The sequence below is a fragment of the Anser cygnoides genome, chromosome 2 (genome assembly GCF_040182565.1).
Source record: "Anser cygnoides isolate HZ-2024a breed goose chromosome 2, Taihu_goose_T2T_genome, whole genome shotgun sequence".
NCBI classification, from domain to species: Eukaryota; Metazoa; Chordata; class Aves; order Anseriformes; family Anatidae; genus Anser; species Anser cygnoides.
In genome coordinates this window covers 34329271-34347398 of record NC_089874.1, presented here as the reverse complement: position 1 = coordinate 34347398, position 18128 = coordinate 34329271, and the positions used below count along the sequence as shown (strand labels likewise).

The following is an 18128-nucleotide window of genomic DNA, read 5'->3' as shown; positions in this document are numbered from 1 at the left end:
AGCAGGCATCACTGGTCATCTCTGCCTTCCACTTGCCATGGGAAAAACACTTGGGTACACGAGTGTTTTCATTTATTTATTTATATAATTGTTGATTATTTTATAGAGTTTTTGCTCTAGCAACAGTAAAGACAACTTTGAAGTAAGGAACTGTCGTTTTACTACTTCCTCACGCATAATGTGATTGGGCCGCTATCTGGTAACTGCAACAGCAGATAGATAAGCTGGCTCTAAGGAAGCCAGAGCTTCTCTATTTTCTGTTGTTATGAAGCCACAATCTCCTGTTACTTTAGAAGAAACTTGATATCAGCGTGTAAATGTTGCTTATGTGATTTGAAGAAATGTTGCAAATTAAAACACCATCTCTGTGACTCCGTTCTGATTCACTATTTTCTGTCTTGAAACGTGATAGATTTTTTTGGGCACATTCAATGGCCCCAACCTTTAAAAGAGGACGAGTCATACAGCTCTGTTTTATTAAGGTATACTCTCAGCCTTGATGTTAGGACACTGTCCTGCCAACAGCCAAAAAGTTTAGTGTGTTGATTGAATACCTTTGAAAACTTCATTCATAGAAATAAAAGCTTAAGATTATAACCCCTAGCGTACTTAAACCCTTGTGGTCATGGCCAAACTGTGTTCTTGAAACACCTTGACTGGAAGATTCAAGTGTTATACGAATATCAATAAGATACCGATACTGAAGACACGAAGTATGTTGTGTAACTGTAGGGGAAAATGCACTGTACCTTTGTTATGGATCCATGTAGATTATAGACCAACCTTATTTCTCTGTTAGTGTTTGTCTCGGTAACTTTTTGGTTATGTCAAGCTATTGTTGAAATGTCCTGTGAGCCCTCAGCATTCTGTTCAATAATCTTGTTACTGAATAACTGAAAGATTTTATATAACAGAAGTTGAAAGTTATGCACAAAAAACCTAAACCCCAGAAATTCTGTTTGTGGTCATTTGTGAAAATTCTGGTAGCCTGCTGGATTTGTTTCCAAACTTTGATACTGGCCTTCTGTTCCATTCTTTCTTTCTCCTTCTGATACTTGTAGTGTTTGGGACGAGGCATGCATTGTGGTCTGGTTGATTTGAGTATGGGCTGGGACTTACTTGACCATTTTTTCCTGGTCTGCTAGGAATCTAGGAATCACTTTTTGTTTTCCTATCAGTATAATGGAGTACGATCTCCTTTGAAAGACTGCAGACAAGTAGTACTGTAAGAGCTGTGAATAGTGAGTTTAAATGTACAGCTTCCAAAGGGTTGTTAAAGAGATTAGACTTGGAATCTGTACTACCAGAAATCCTGCTCATGTTAAAGAAGAGCTATTCATGCCAACCTGAATTCGTGTTCTTTCAGGTAGTAATGTATCCTGTAACAATATTCACTGTCTGTGTACTGTCATAAAGTGTGGGTCTGCAAACTGCAAAGTTTCACAGTATTTAAATTTCATAGTTGGCATGTGTTGTCACTGACACTAACAAAAAGAGTGGGAAGTGAATTGTGATTTTTTTTTTTCCTGGCTTCGTCAGTATATTATGTATTTTCAATGAGATTGCACTTCTGAAACTCTCATTTTTTATCTATTTCCATTCCAATGTCATTAGTTTCTCAATGAAACTGTCTTCAAAATGAAAAAATGTGGTGTCTTCTGGCAACTTTGCTGTCATGAAAAAATGATGTGTTCTATTGTTCGGATTTCCTTATGAAACAAATTCTAGTTTACAGTAAACTCTGAATAGTAACTTGTAATGGAAAATTGTTGACATAGCTGTTACATTTTAATGATAAAAATTGCTTTTTTCTAGTAGTTATAATACACTTTTTTTTTTTTCTCCAGACCTTGCCAGAGGCATCCATATCCAGCTATGCGACAAACTTGAAAGACAAGACTGCTCTGATTTCATCTCTTTACAAAGTAATTCAGGAGCCACAGAGTGAAGTGAGTATATCAGGTCTTGCTTACACAAAGTGTTTCACAGAATGCCAGCAAAGTAAAGTATTGCATGCTGGTTAATTGTGTTCTAGCTATGTGAAATAGTTAATTCTAACTATGTGAACTACACGAAGAGTCTATGAAAATGTTTTCCTTCTAATTTATTGAGATGTGTTCTTAGCAATGACATAATACTATGGAAACAATTCGTAAGTTTTGCAACCTGCTGATCATAACTAAGCTTGTGGATCATACTCAGGGGCTTCAGGATCTGTGTATGGAATTAAGAAATAAATTAAGGAATTGAAAAGAAGTTTGAGACTGAATTATTTTTGTGTTTCAATATAATTTGAGTGTGAATCTATAGCTATCAGATACTTGTCTTTTGTAAGCCAAGAGACCAATGTTAGATTGGTTTGCATTCCTTTTATGTAATTGCTTATGTCATATGGCTTCTTGCTTTTTTGCCATCACTTCAGCAAATGTACGTTCACTGTATAAATACATATATTTACAATCATTTAAAACAACAATCTGCCAATTTGTAAGAAATTCTGGTGTGGAAAGGGGCAGGTTTGCTCTGTACCTGTGTAAGGAATGGTTTATACGCCATGACTGCACTTCTTTTGAAGTGTCTAGGTGAGATCAGAACATGCTGAGCTAGTGCTAGCTGTGTCCTGGTAATTGTATTGTCTCACTTCCTACCATCCAACATACCTTTGTGTATTTTAAAACTGCACTGAGTCCTTAATTCCTGTTCTGGAAAGACCCAGAATAAGGAACCTCTCCAAAGTTTGAGATGATGCCAGTAGTGGGCAGAGGGTAAGACACTTCCTGTTACAGGTACATTTTTAGAGAGTATGGTGATTGAGAAATCCAGGTTGTACAACAGAGAAAACGTGTCACTTGCCCTCCAGAGCAGCAAACAAAAGTCATTCTGAGTCATTCCAAAATACCGAGTCAAGCTTGCCTGGTCTTTAGAGTGGATATCAACATGCAACTTAATCTGATGAGTCTCCCTATTGATGCTTTCACGTGTTCTTTGATTTATTACTACTACTACCTGTCACCAGGTTTGTCATTGTACGTTTGTAGCACGGCTGCCAAGGCTGTGAAAGTTCTGCTCAAAAGGATTGTTGGGATAATTCCGGGGACGAGGTATTGAAGATTTTCCTGTTAGTGAAACTTTGAATTGAAATAGAAAGCCAGTGCTGAAATGCGAATGTTCTGGCTTGAGAAGATGCTCCTGAAAATCTTAATTTATACAGTTCTCCAACTATCTGGCACTTCCTGGAAAGTTAATAAAGGCTTTATTACTAGGGAAAATTCTAAATCAGTAAAAGGAGAGTCTGCGGTAGATGTGAAAATTTAAAGGACTTTTAATTGAGCAGATACTCAAAAGTCCAATGGCAATTCTTTTTTCTGAGAAGGTTTGTTTCTTCACAAATTCAAGGTTTTTTGCCTTGTACCTAAAGCACTATTACTGCTGATAATAGCAATTCAGGTCTTTGCATCAGGAAGTAGAAAGTGTTTGAAGTGCCTGATGTGTCTGGTTGCAGCATTGAAGAAGGAAGGATAAAATTGCTTGAACATTCTTCTGTTCCAGCATGAAAAAGTTTCAGTCTAGTTTTCATACCCTTTAGAACTGGTTTAATGTAAAACATTATCTTGAAGCAGCAACAACTCATCAGTGTGTTTTGATATTAGGTTTTAGCATGCGGTGGCATTTTAAGGAGGAAAATCTGTTTTTTGTACTGATTACGCATTTAAAAGTGTTGATATAAAGCTGTCTCAGCTGAGATAATGATGTGAACATGGATACCTGTCATAGCTATTTTTGTGCCTTGTAAAGTTCAAGCACATCATTCTGAACTGGTATTTCATTAAAAGAAGCATGCAAATTGTGTGGAATATGTAAGCTGAAGATGGAAAGCACTTGTGCTGATAAAGTTTTCTAGAAGTATCTTTGATAGTCTGCTTTGAAAACTGACTGGTAGTTTAGCTTGATATACTTTTTTGTCTTCTCTGTAGGATTTCAGAATTTTTTGAATGAAATTAATAGATCAAATACAAAACATTATATGCAAGTTACTAGCAATAAAGTACATATTTATATCCCAGTTCTTAAGGATTTTCAGAAAGGTGTTGCATAATGCTTTGCTTTCTGAACTGAAGTGCAGTGGCAATTCTGATTATTACAGTATCTTTTCTCAGTGCAGTCTCTAAAATACTCTAAAATACTCTTTGGTTTGGATTCCATCACATTCAGGTTGAAACTTTTGGGGACTTCGAGTAACACTTTTCAATCTATTACTATCCTTGACGTTCCTGGTTTTGAAATAAATTTAGAGTCTGTTTCTGGGAGTCAGATGAACCATTAAGATGTTAAATCTTGGAGGTAAGGAACCGAGGCAGCAAAACTAATCCTTTAGATATGTTGCACTTGAATACTGTCTTAGAGATTTGCAATTGGAGAATGTCACATTTCTTGTAATGTTTTTTTTTTATATCCTAGAGCTGAGGTTGATGAAATGAATTCTAAATAGCAGGAATCTCAGATTTCATTTTGTAAGGTTTTTTTAATGCACATCCACTGGCTATCATGATTCTTTTTCTAAGAGTAGTTTCTCAGATGATAATGTCCTCCTATTTGTTATTTGCAAATGCATGACTTAGAATATTTAACTAAACATCCTTTTTTGCCCCCTCTCTTCCTGACCCCACTTTTTAGCGACGTTTTGAGGAATGTAAGGAAGAAATCCTCTAACAGTTCCAAATTCTTATCTGCAATTTGCTGTGTTTGCAGTCAAAAAGAATTTCTGAGACTGTGCTTTTGATTTTTTTGTTTGTTTGAAGTTTCAGTATCCAGTTCAGCTTGCTTTTAAAAGTGCCTGCTAGTGTAGACAATGTTTACCAGTTGATTTAGGAATTTCTTACTGTTGTGAGCAAAATGTAACCTCCCTACAGTGACGCATGGTTAACACTATGTTTTGTCCTCTAGTAGGTCATAGCAGAAGAATGAGCATTACATATGGAAATACAGCATAAGCTGATCACTTAATTACTTTAAATGTTTAACTGTGCTTGCTCAGTGTATGACTTCCAGTTCAATCTATTACTTCCATTTGTGTCAGCTTAACCAATCTTGTTTAAAAAAAATAAAAAAATAAATTACTTTTGAAGCTTCCTAATTCTGTCCCAAGCCTATACATTGAAGTTTCTGGAAGAGTTTAACGAGAGTGGAAAGATTAAAAGTACAGTGTACTAGTTTGTTGCAATACTTTATTGAGGGGTCTGGAGAACAAGTCTTACGAGGAGCGGCTGAGGGAGCTGGGCTTGTTCAGCCTGGAGAAGAGGAGGCTCAGGGGCGACCTTATCGCACTCTACAGTTACCTTAAAGGAGGCTGTAGCGAGGTGGGGGTTGGTCTGTTCTCCTACGTGCCTGGTGACAGGACGAGGGGGAATGGGCTAAAGTTGTGCCAGGGGAGGTTTAGGTTGGATGTTAGGAAGAACTTCTTTACTGAAAGGGTTGTTAGGCACTGGAATGGACTGCCCAGGGAGGTGATTGAGTCGCCATCCCTAGAGGTCTTTAAAAGACGTTTAGATGTAGCCCTTAGTGATATGGTTTAGTGGAGGACTTGTTAATGTTAGGGCAGAGGTTGGACTAGGTGATCTTGGAGGTCTCTTCCAACCTAGACAATTCTGTGATTCTGTGATTCTGTGATTTATACATGAGTGCCTTGCAGCTTTTCTCTCTTGCAGAGTAAAATCATTCAGCACTTTTTGTGTACACTGTGAGAGCTCTAGAATAACAAGACCTTTTGTTCAGGTACTCTTCATGTATATTACGTGTATTAAGGTTATGGTATGAGATGCAGTGATAATGAGTATCCTCTGCTTATGCCTGTGAGGCTAGAGGAAGTGGGCTAAAAGTGAAAGAAAGGAGCTAGCTTTTGGAACTACTACTTTTGAGGGGATGGAAGACTCTACATGTATCATCTGCAAGTGTAAGAGACAGAAAATGTGCAAGGTGACTTGCGCACCTACTGCTCTGGTCACTGCCTCACTGCCCTGATAGCTACAGCCTAACATTTATCACTTTATAGTTTTGTCCAAAGGACTAATCAATTTGTTTCCACACAAAGTTGCAGTTTCCATAATGTTTTACTCATTAACAATTGTAACCTAATTGTGACTTCAGCTTCTGGAGCCAGTCTGCCATCAGCTCTTCGAGTTCTATCGCAGTGGTGAGGAACAATTACTGCGATTCACGCTGCAGTTTCTACCAGAACTGATGTGGTGCTACCTTGCTGTCTCAGCCAGCAGAGATTTGCAGAGCAGTGGATGCATAGAGGCCCTTCTCCTAGGAGTTTACAACTTGGTTTGTATTTGCACATAATTTTTCAGGCCTAAAAATATTAGTGTGCTTTTGGGGGGGATACTACAGAGTACTTAACAGGGAATAATAAACAGTTTTGTTTCAGAACTGAAAATAAGTGACTGAGTATTTCAATTTTGTCTCTTTGAATTGATGTCCTAGCTTGAAATCAGATTTTATCTTGGTGAATATTTATTTCTGCTCTTTTTGTGTTTTTTGGAACGTGTGATGTACTTTAATGGCTGAAGGAGACAAAGAATTCCTTGTTATTTATTTTGTTTTCATTAATTCTTGGTACAGTGATTAAACTTATATTCTGCTTGAGAGCTTTTAGAGGCACTGCTTTTGAAATGGTTGCAAATATTTTCTGTGGTATTCTAATTGCCTTGAATAGAGATCACAAAAAAGTCACTTTCAACAAATTCTTAGGGCTTGATTGTTGAACAGTTTGTTCAGTTTGGAGAACATAAAGGTTGTCTTTCATTTCTGTAATAACCTTGACATCTTTTTTTTTATATATTCTCTATGAAAAGATACTGTTTGATGTTAAAATAGTCCTTTGAAAAACAAATTTATGGGGGAACCTTTAAGAGCACCATATTTTAGTTACGGGCAAAATGCATTTAGTCCATGTTAGACATTTTACTGATGCTCCTCTCCAATCTCTACCTTTTGGACATACGAAATCTGTTGCTAAGATTTTTTTAAAAAAATAAATTGTTGTATGATTTTGGTCAGATCTGCTTCAGAAGTTATTTCTGAAGGTTTTTGACTGAGAGTACTTCAGTGCTCTTCTGTGATACGTGGGCACCTTTTTTTTTTTTTTAACATTACCTGTTAGTCTTACACTAATTAACAGGAGTGAGAAGTCTGCAACACACCTTCCAAGATTCTGCCATAGTGGTATCTTCTCAAAGATCTTTGCACCCATGTTTCTGTTTTCCTAGGCTGCATCATTTACGACTCTTTGTAAATATATAAGTATCAAGGTTGAACTTTTGCGAGTATTTTGATATCTGCTACTGTGTCAAGCCGTATGAGGCTGCAATCCTTTTAGTGATATGATGTTTCCAAAATGACTCGTAGAGTCATTATTTGATGGGTAAGTAGTTTTCCAAACATAATTGAGTGTTAACCTTCACAACTAGCAAATAGTGTATAATTTTAAAAAATAAAAAAAAAAACAAACAATAAAGCAACAACAACAAAAACAAAAAAGCAAAACCACGATGCTTTAAACATATTGAGATTTCCAGATTAGGTTTTTAAGGTGGCCTATTTTAGCATGTGCCCTTTGCTAAGTCATTTGAATAGTATTCAGAAGCAAGACAAATGTACTGTGATAGGAAACAAATACAGAGATGACTTCTAGCTTGTAACTTGAATCGTTATAGTATCCACTATCTGTTCTTATAACAATTCATTTTGTTTTCTTTGTCCATTCGCCCCACTTCAGCACTTAACATTTTTGAATGTCTGGTTTCTGTAGTACAGTATAACCATGGGTGTCTTCTGACTTTTTCAGGAGATAGTTGATAAAGAGGGACATAGCAAAGTGCTGAGTTTCACGATTCCGTCTTTATCCAAACCTTCAGTATATCATGAAGTAAGTAACACCTACAACACAAACTTGTCACTGATTGTGAAAAGCAGTACGATTTGTGGTGCCTGTTTAAGAATAAAACTGAAAATTAGTTTTAATGCTTTGCATGACCTAATAACCTATTTTTCGGTCTGATTACTTCTAACTGGCCTCTGAGGCCTTTTCAGGTTTTAATAGTCATAAATCCATAGTATGCATGCTCCAACTATATTTTTTTCCTGTTCTGAAGCCTTATACTTTATCTGGTATAAAATGATTTCTTCAATCTAAGACAGCTGGGCAGACAGATAATCTTAAGCCTGTTGAACATTATGTACAAACATGGTGATGCTGTCCTGTTGTCTGTTTTTTCTTGCATTGTAGCAAGGCTTCAGGTGGATGTATTTTGAATGATCTTTTTTCTTTTAGCCTTCTAGCATTGGCTCCATGGCTCTGACTGAAGGAGCTTTATCCCAGCATGGTTTGTCCAGGGTTGTATACAGTGGACCTCATCCTCAGAGGGAGATGTTAACAGCACAGAACAGGTAAAATTGTATAGTAGGATTTTGCTTGAGAATCAGTAATGAATCTTTTAAGTTTTTTTTCATATAGACAGAAGGTATAGAGGTGTGTGCTGTTTTTCTTTTTTTTTTTTTTTAAATGTAAATATAGATGCAGAAAGACTATGAGTTTTTCCACATGAAGAGGAAAAACTTGCAGACCCAAGATAATCGTTGGTCAATGATTTTATTGAATTACATCAAGTTTGTTCAAATAACTCTTGCAAATTTCTGTGTAAACCTGTTTTATTTTTTCAAAGTAAAATTGGTAACATAATCTCTGTTTCCTGTAAACTCCAGGTTTGAAGTGTTAACTTTCCTTCTGCTCTGCTACAATGCTGCCTTAAGCTACATGCCTGCAGTTTCTCTTCAGTCACTGTGTCAAATTTGTTCAAGGTAATTTCTGTAGGCTGATTATACTTGAAATGGCATTGCCAACTTGAAATGCAAGCAATTTGAATTCTAAAAAAAAAATCTTCAGGTTCCCAAAAGTTGCTTGTAAACTTGACTTTTTTTGTAAGTATTTATTACTGCATTACCTGTGTTTAAGTTACTCTTATCTAACTATGGGTTGAGATGGGAGAAGCAATGACCTGGTTTACATGCAGTGCTGTAAAATGGAGAAAGAAGTCAAATCAAGGAAATTCTTTTTAATTAAAGTAGTCATAAGTGTTTTAACTAAATAAAATCAGAAATGTCTTCTAAAATCTTGGTAAACTTTGCATTACATGCTTACTAAGTATATTTAGCTGTAGTGCAAATTGAAATGTCTTTGAAGTTATAGTAGATCTGTGAACTAGAAGTATGCTCATTCTTACAGATATTGCAGGTATTTCCAAAATCTGTTGTTACTTCAAAAAAAAAAAAAAACCTCAGCTTTTATTGGTGTCCATTTTTCCTCTCTTTCTTTATTCAAAAAGGAAGTACTGGTATTGAACATTTCTCTCTCTAGAATTTCCGAAGTGGACATTGTGTTAAGGAATTTAGAATACTCTTGTTAACCCAGAGAACCCAAGAGAGATGCAGAAATCAACTAAGTCTGTCTCCATAAGAAGGTTATCTTACTGAGACATACAGTGAAGCAGTTCTGCTGATTTCATTCTAGCCTTTTTACAGGAAGTAACTCAGGATAGAGCAGGGCTTTTTGAAACTGATCAGTACTGGCATTAAAGAAATGGCTATATTAAGAGGGTCTCTTCTGTATCATTGTCATCGTTAACTGATTATATTGCTACTGTGAGTTCACTGTTTTCCCCCCCAAGTACATGACATATCCCTATGCTGTAGCATCTGGTAAATGCATAATTATATATATTACTGGCATAAAAATGACCTGGTTAGATGTTTTTTATCTAAGCTAGCTTTACTTTAAACTGGACACTATTTTTTCTCTGCCTCCATCCTCCAGGCTTTAGACAATACTGATACGCTTATTATTTCAGTTAAGTATGATAAATTATCTTTGAGCCAAACCATTGATAGAAGTTATGGAATATCTGGAACTGAAGTGTTGCCCATCTTGTATAATAGTAAGCTCTGCTGGAGGATAAAGAGGAAGAGAATGGATGGGATTTTTTGGGGTGGGTTATTCAACCTAATTAATTTCAGTAACTAGCTCATGGTTTGGGACTAGATAAGAGTCAGAAAAACAGTTTTAACTTTGTCCATGGATGTACAAAGTGAAGTCTCAGAGGATGAACTTGGTTGGTTCAACACCTTAACCATATTTAACAAAAAAAGTCAGTTTGATTCATTAACTGGAGGTAAAACTCTTGTGTTAGCTAGTTTTACTCTGCAGGTGAACTCTGTATTTTAAGCTACCTGTTTATTTGCATTTTGGTTTCTAACGCTTAGTTTTAAGCCATTTGAATAGTGAAATGCAAATCATAATGTATTCTGAAGTAATATATTCCTAATGATAATAGAATTGGAGTTAAGAATCTGAATAAGCAAGGAATACTTAAGTAATCTATGCTTGTGGCCAACATCATCATCATCATTGGCCATCATCATCACCACCAACATCATCATTAGGATAAAACTGGCATTTAGTTGCAAATGAAGTGTTTGTCTGCTCTTGAAAATCAAAATTCAAAACTAAGCAAAGGGTTTTTTTTAGGCATATAATTTCGAACTGCTGAATTCAATCACTTTACATTTTGTCTGAGAAGTTTGTATTTAGGGTCATAAATTTCAGTGACAATTATGACTAAGTGCAGATGCTCAGCTCAGAGCAGCAGTTGACCAACTCTATAAAGTGGCAGCACAAGCCTAGGGTCTATGGAATTACCATCAGTAACAGATGAGTGCAAAGAGGGTAGGTATCTTGCTCCTTTATAAACATCTCCTAGTGTTTTCGTTTCCTGGCATGTTGTCACTAGCATGGCTTCCTGTCTTTCCTGATGATCTTTAAAATCCTTTTTGTTGTTTTTTGGGGTGGTGGTGAAATCAGCATGATGAGTCAAATTTTTATATCATCCTATATGCAAAGTACATACTGGGAGAGTTGCAGAGATCTGGAGGAAGGGGGTTGTCTGCTTATGTTTTTGGGGTTTTTTTGGTAAGTCAAAGCAGAGGATGAGTTGCGGAATAGAGAAGGAGAGCGGAAAAAGCACAGTAAGTTAGTGGCAAAGTTAGTATTTCTAAAAAAAAAGGGTGCTAGAATCTCTATGGCAGTTCTAATTTGACTGGTAAGAAGCAATAAAATCTTAAAGAATTCTTCCCCTCCCCCTCTCCCCTGGCAAAACCTATCAGAAAGCTTGTGAAACACCTCTTAAATCTGTATTGAAGCTGAAGAATTGAAGGTGTCTAAGACTAAACCTGTCAGTCTGTGCTATGAATAAGAAAATACTGATGAATGTCATTAAGTCGTTCGAGAAGTCCAGTAGCAGTCAATAAATTGAATATTTAACCACCCCATATCTTTGTTTTTCAAAATCTTTTGTCTACAGAATCTGATGTGGAATTTGGATCAGATCTGTGACTAATTCTGCTAATGCTGACTTCTGCTGGATTTTAGAACGGTTTCATGAGCTTGATGCTTCTGGTCTCTTTGCTTGAAAAATCTGCGTGTAACTTTCATATTTTATGGAATTACACTTGCTTCTGTCTCTTACAGTAATAGTTTCTATTCTGCTCTGTTTCTTTAAATACTGTTAGTTTATTTTTTTCTGTTCGGCAGTAAATGCTTTGAATTGATAATGACTTCTAATGGCTGTTTTTTCCCATGTTCAGCTGTGGTATAAATGTAACATTGTCTAGGGTATCTCTGCTTTGAAGGATTTGAACTCTGCCAGTAGAGGGCATACCCTTCTTCCATAATAAGAAATAGTCTGCTTCAGAACACAGTTGTTGATGAGCATTTTCCTGGGGTCTACTGCAGTTTAAAAAAAAAAAAAAAAAGTACTAAACACTTAACTTGGTAGTGTTCTATGCAAAGGTACTTCTACATTATCTGCTAATGACAATGCATGATTTCCTTAGAATTTGTGTCTGTGGATATCCCCGCCAACAAGTGAGAAAGTACAAGGGAGTAAACTGCAGGATTCCAGTTTCATCTGAATTCATGGTGCAAATGCTAACAGGGATTTATTATGCCTTGTAAGTGTTTTTGTTTGTTTGTTGTTTTTTAATATGTACAAAATAAATAAATGACAGCTTAATTTTTACATTCATTTAGGCATGCTACCTTAGAAATGTTTTATTTTCTAATGGGTAGATGTAGCAATAAAGTCTTCAGGAGCAGAACTAGTTCAACAACTAGTTAGATGACACTACCTGTGTAATAATGGGGAAGGAGGACTGGACTAGCACTTGGGAGTTATAACTGGTGTTGTGAAAAAATGTCCAAAAACCCTTTTCCAAATTTTGTCTGCTGTCCAAATTTCTGCTTGCTTACTTCTGACATCAATCTAGTTAAGCAAAAAAGTCTTCTACTGTTCTTTCTCTGAAATGCTGAATGCTGACCACCTTTTTGATAGTCATGTTGATGCATAAAACTCTTTTATTAATTGAAATAATCAGAGGATAGTAACACAGGAGTAATCAAAAAAGGTGGAGTAATATTAAAACCATCCTGTTTGAATTTCAAAATATTTCATGACTGGCTGATCAATAACTAGTTATGTCACTTCTAAACTGCTCAGGCTGGTTAATGGAAATAAAACTAGTGTCTCCATATGTAATAATTCAGAACAGTTTTGCTAAGTAGCAGGCTTACTGGTAATAAACACAAATAATTCCACAGTTAATTAATTCCACAATTAATAAACACAGTTAATTCCTCTAAATTGAACCTTCAAGGAATACTGTATTCTTGAAGGTCATGATCAAGAAGGTTCATCCATTGACACAGATGCTTATTATTCTGAATATATTTACCTTTGCAGTTATAATGGAGAATGGGATCTGGCTCGTAAAGCTATGGATGACATTTTGTATAGAGCACAGCTAGAACTGTATCCAGAACCTCTGCTGGTAGGTAACATATTTCAACATTTTTAGAGTAGAATTATTAGTCTAATAAGTCCTTCCAGTGAACATCAAGCCAGGAACCTAAATCTCATGAGATCTGTGTGGCTGCGCTTGGTTATTTTATCATCTTCCCTAGTGAATAAGCTATTTACAGTAGAACACTTCCAAGTCTTGAAAGCTTAATGATAGTGCAGAAGTACTCTGAGGTTCATGTTAAGTAATAGCCACATCTTTAAATCGGAGACTTTGTTTTAAATAATGACAAGTGTTAAATATAAAATAATTCTAAGAGGTAATTGCAACCAGCGTTCTTAATAACCTGTGCAAAATGGTAGCATACATATTTGACCTTAAACTGGAATTGTACACAGTGATCTTCATGGAGTAATAAGAATCATATGATAAAAGTCTTCTCTAAAATTTTGATCTTCACGTTAAGAATTTAACTGCATATTTCCTCGCTCTAGGTTGCTAATGCAATAAAAGCTTCACTGCCTCAGGGTGCCATGAAATCTAGTAAAGAAGGCACAAGGTGCATTCAGGTTGAAATTACACCTACTTCATCCAGGATATCAAGAAATGCTGTGACTAGTATGTCTATCCGAGGGCATAGATGGAAAAGGCATGGTAAGAAGCACATTTTACAATGAATTCTTAGCTTTTTACACCTGTTTAAAGTAATATTGAGGATTTTGTCTTTGCGAATCTTCATTATTAGTTAAAATGTCTTCAGTGAGCCAATGCTATACATTCGTTCTTTTTTAAAATGAGATTCTTCCTAGGAACAAACTTAATCACATTTTTAAGGTGGGTCTGGAGCAATACTAAGATTGACTATGTTCTACATGAAACATGTCACGGTTGGACTTTGGTGCCGTTCTGCTGCTGCTGATAAGAAAGTGGCAGTTGGGACTTTTTTAAACTGGTAAATGGGAATCTTCTTGTAGTTCAGAAAGTATATTCTCTCTTTCCCCAACCCTCTTTTTTTTTGAAACGAACAACTTTTTTTTAAGGGCTGCTGTACAAAGTTTTTGATTATTTAAAGAGGTTGTTCTCTTTTGAAGGGTAGTGTATGGCACCTGAAGCAAAGCCACAAAAACTCATCTGTCTTAAATTATTTAAATAACAATGGGATTTAAGGGTAAAGGGATAAATTACTATTTTTTTGGACAAACTAGTATAAGGGCTTCCCCAAAGTGAAGCACATTTCTGTGCTGAGAAGTAGAAAAAAATGGTGCTGAGTATACTTGCAAAGGACAAACATTATATTCCACTTCTTCTACCAGCTTCAGATGAGGGAAGAGCTGCTGGACCAGAGATCAAAACTTCAGATTGCTTCCTGTGCTGGGCTTGTAATTGTGGTGAAAAGCTAAGGGAGTGAGTGTAGATAATGCCTTTTTAATAGGTTCAATAAAGATTTTGAAGCAGTATATCAGAATGAATTCTGTATAGTATTTACTGTATGAACTTTTGTAGTAGATAGGCAGTTCAGTTAGAAAAATATTGCAGAGTTCTGTGTCATAAAAGAACCTAGGAGTATTTCAGGTAAGTGTTGGAAATTATTTATAAATACGCTGGTAGAAGATGACTTTAAAATAGCGGTAGAACTTTCAGAGCTGTTGGTATTAGTGGTACCAATAGCGTAAGCCTTCGAAGGGAGGAATGAAGTTAAAATAATTAAAGTTATTTTCATTTAAAGGAAATAAAAATATTTCATTTATAAACTGTTTAAAACTGTGAGGTAAAGCTAAGGAATAAAGCATTAGTGTCTTTCCTATTGGACCGCACTCATAGCAAGTCATTACTGAAATCTGAAGACTGCTAAGGAACATTTTAGCCTTTACTGTTTGTTTTCCTTTATTCTGGCTTACATTTTTTAAGAAGGGAATATTGACCAGGTCTCAGAAAACTGATAGCTTAGCTTTTAAACTCAGATATGCCCTCTGAAGCTTGGCAGTTTTGCTAGCTATTATTTTTGAGTGGTTCTGATGTTCGTACAAAGTGGATGGGGACACAGATCAGGGGTATTGAGTGTTCGCTCATTCAAAGGAATTGAAAGTGTATTAAAATAAGCATTCCCTTGCTCCTGCATTTACAGAAAAAATGAAATACAAAAACCACGACAGAATTTGCTCTGGAACCATCCTGATGTAAATCCATTTTTTCAGCAAATACAAGAATCTGGAAGCTTTTACAATTACTGCATTCTTACAGGGGTGATACTTCTGTGAAGTTCAAGAACCAGTGGGTGGGACAAGTATGCACTGCAGCAGATAACAGATGAAAGAGAAATAACAGTAGGATTCATAGAAATGAAGGGAAATGCAGTGTTTTGTGGAGCTTTCATATAAAGCAGGACAATTTGAGATAAACAGTGATAATCTAGCTAGTATGACTGAAGCAAGTCAGTATTTAGGGATAAGGACTGGAAGCTCATTTTATTTGGGTTATTGGAAAAACTTTGAGTTTGTCTCAGTGGTACAGGATTTGATGAAGAAGAAGAAGAAAATCAGTTATACTGATGGTGGGCGGGGACAAAAACTTGTATAGCAGATTTTGGAAATAGCTATAAGTTTGAAGGCTATGTAAACATGAGGCTAGTTTAAAGGCAAAAGATGAACCTACAGTATTTATGACTTACCAGTTGGCCAATTATTTTGGTTTAAGTGGCATACATTCCAAGCATGTAGTACTTCAGCTAGCCTAGTCAAAAATTTCATTACAAAATGCTTAAAAATAAATTACTTATAACTGGAAAAGAAGTCTTTTAAAGTCAGAATAAATATTCTCTGGATTTCAAAATTCCTAATAAAATTCAGTGCTCTCCAACCCTTGATAAAAGAAAGATGTGGAACAGATACTCAGGATAGGTGTAAAGAATGACGATGCTTATACTTACAGATGGGTGCTTGAATTAAAATGAGTACTGGAGTTGTTAGTAGTAGGATAACAAACCTTGTACCTCTTGACCACTATTCTCTCTTCCACAGTGACAAGGAAAAATATATTCAGGGATTTTATTTTTGTGCTTCAATATGAAATGAATTATACAATGGACGATACAGCTAGATGCAGTATGATCTTGCGCATTATGTGGACAAGACCTTACAGAGCAAAATATCCCTTGCAGGAGTGAGAGCAGTAATTTTCAATCATTGTCTATTTGTGTAAAGTAAAATAAATATAAAAAAATAATACAGCTGATCATATTTCCAGTTGAGAAGCACATACTTTTTTAAAAACTAGAAAAAAAAAATCAATGTAATACCAAAAATTTAAGGCGCTAGTTCTTGCTAGCCTGTTAGAACTCTAGATTGAAGTCTGTTTTGGAAACAGGGCAACTTAATGTTTTTTTCGAATCAAGCTGGTTTTGCCAATTTGGACTTCTGACAGAGGTACTAAATGTAAAGGTCATTTGCAAAGTGGATCCGTCTACCCAAATGAATAGGATTTATAGACTTCATTGATATTAGCCATCCCTTAAAAACAAATTACTTAGTGCTATTGAATTGGATTGCCTCTAAATTTGTAAAGCATAAAAAAGAGGATTTGATCTAGCATTAGTGTTTGTGTTTTAAAAAACAAATCCTGAGTGGCATTTATGTTTCCATTCAAAAATAGAGGAAAAGCAGAAAAATCATAGAGTTTATAAGGTACACAAACACTTAAATGAGTGGTTGTTTTTGGAAGCTAGGGCAAAAAAATAAAGCAAACACTGGCAATGCTTTCTCTAGTAATATAAAATATATCAAACTACCCCATAAAAGGGCTGTTGGGGAAGAACTTCTGTGCAGGTGAGACAAATACCCTGATGTAACAGACTCAGTAAGAATTGCTGAGCAGATGCTAGGAAGATGTATAACAAAAACAAAGATACTGACTAGACAATAAAGACTAGATGATTTTTTCCCCCATTACAGGAATTGACTTTCAGGTAGTGTACAAAGAAACGTTAGTCACTGAATCTCTGTGGAGAGAATTTTCCTACTATTTTTGAAGCAGCATTAGTTCTTTAATGCTAAGTAGTAAGTAGTTACAACTTTTTTTTTTTTTTGGGGGGGGGGGAGAGGATCTGGAATGTATGTTAATTTGGGGTTATAAGCTTGATAATAATTCAAAATGCTGACGTTGTTGTGCAGGAAATGCAGCTTGAGCTTCTGGTGGTTAAAACTGAATTACAATCCAAATGGGCAGTTTGTTTGTGTAAATGATGGAGGCAATTGTAATAATAAGGTAGACTATGATTTAAATCTTTTAAACTAGTCCTTAGCAGCTGGTAATCATGAAATGCATTTACCAAGGTTGGTTGTACTACTCGAAGCATTCAGAAACACGACTCCAAATGTATTTTTCTTCAAATCCTACAGCATATTTACATTACCTTTCAAAGTGCCATAATTATTTAGTTTCATCTGTACAAAATTTAGCAGTTTCTTTGCTTTCTCTTTTGCTACATTGCCTTTTGCACTGGGTATTAATATCTCTTTCTCAAAGGATAGACCCACAGAGTTGTCCATCTTGAAGCAGTATTATCTTCAAAACCAAATACTACGAAGCTGAAGGTTAGTTTTAGGTGTTCTTAAAAATTATAAGGACGGGGTACTACTGTAAGGGACCTGGTTTGTGTAGCCTTACTCCTTCCAGAGGACTTGTGGATATTATGGGAGATAGCGATAATAGAAGTTGAGATACCTCACGTCCTCTTTTCATTGATTTCCTCCTGTAGTTCAATGTTAAGCTCAGAAAGGTATATTACCCTTCGTTAAAAGTAGTTAATAGGAGTTAGCATAATTACGTTTAATCTTTATTCGAGTAAAGCTTAGTGGTTGTTTTTTTTTTCCCCAGTTCATTGTTGTAGTGATTACACAGCTGTGGGAATCTAGCAGTGGTGGATAAAGTGCTGATACACAATAGGATATTGCATTTAGAAATGCATGCCACTGAACAATAATTCAATATCACTATTACCACAAAATCCATGAAATAAATTCTTCCTCTGTTCCTCCAGTCTGTGCTGAGCCCTGGACTTCATGCACTCTGAATCTCCTTTCTTTGGAGCCGGGTGCTGCTAATCAGTGCTTTTCTGCCCTTGGTGGGGAAGGGGCTGACAGCGAGCTCTGTTCTGCCCTCTCCTCTGCCTGGTTTCCTAGCTGCCAGTGAAGTTTCTGGGCTTGTGCATGTGGAGACCCGTG

General features: G+C 36.0%; 1 protein-coding gene across 9 annotated transcripts in view; it reads left to right on the top strand.

Annotated features, from left to right (window-relative positions):
• HYCC1 (hyccin PI4KA lipid kinase complex subunit 1) overlaps positions 1-18128 on the top strand; it is a 44208-nt gene that overhangs the window by 20556 nt on the left and 5524 nt on the right. For all 9 annotated transcript variants that reach the window (XM_048070259.2, XM_048070260.2, XM_048070261.2 and 6 more), the window contains exons 3-10: positions 1848-1949; positions 6145-6324; positions 7847-7927; positions 8333-8448; positions 8764-8859; positions 11947-12063; positions 12852-12939; positions 13404-13563. In XM_048070259.2, the coding sequence (XP_047926216.1) occupies positions 1848-1949; positions 6145-6324; positions 7847-7927; positions 8333-8448; positions 8764-8859; positions 11947-12063; positions 12852-12939; positions 13404-13563 (940 nt within the window). The remainder of the gene's footprint in view (positions 1-1847; positions 1950-6144; positions 6325-7846; positions 7928-8332; positions 8449-8763; positions 8860-11946; positions 12064-12851; positions 12940-13403; positions 13564-18128) is intronic.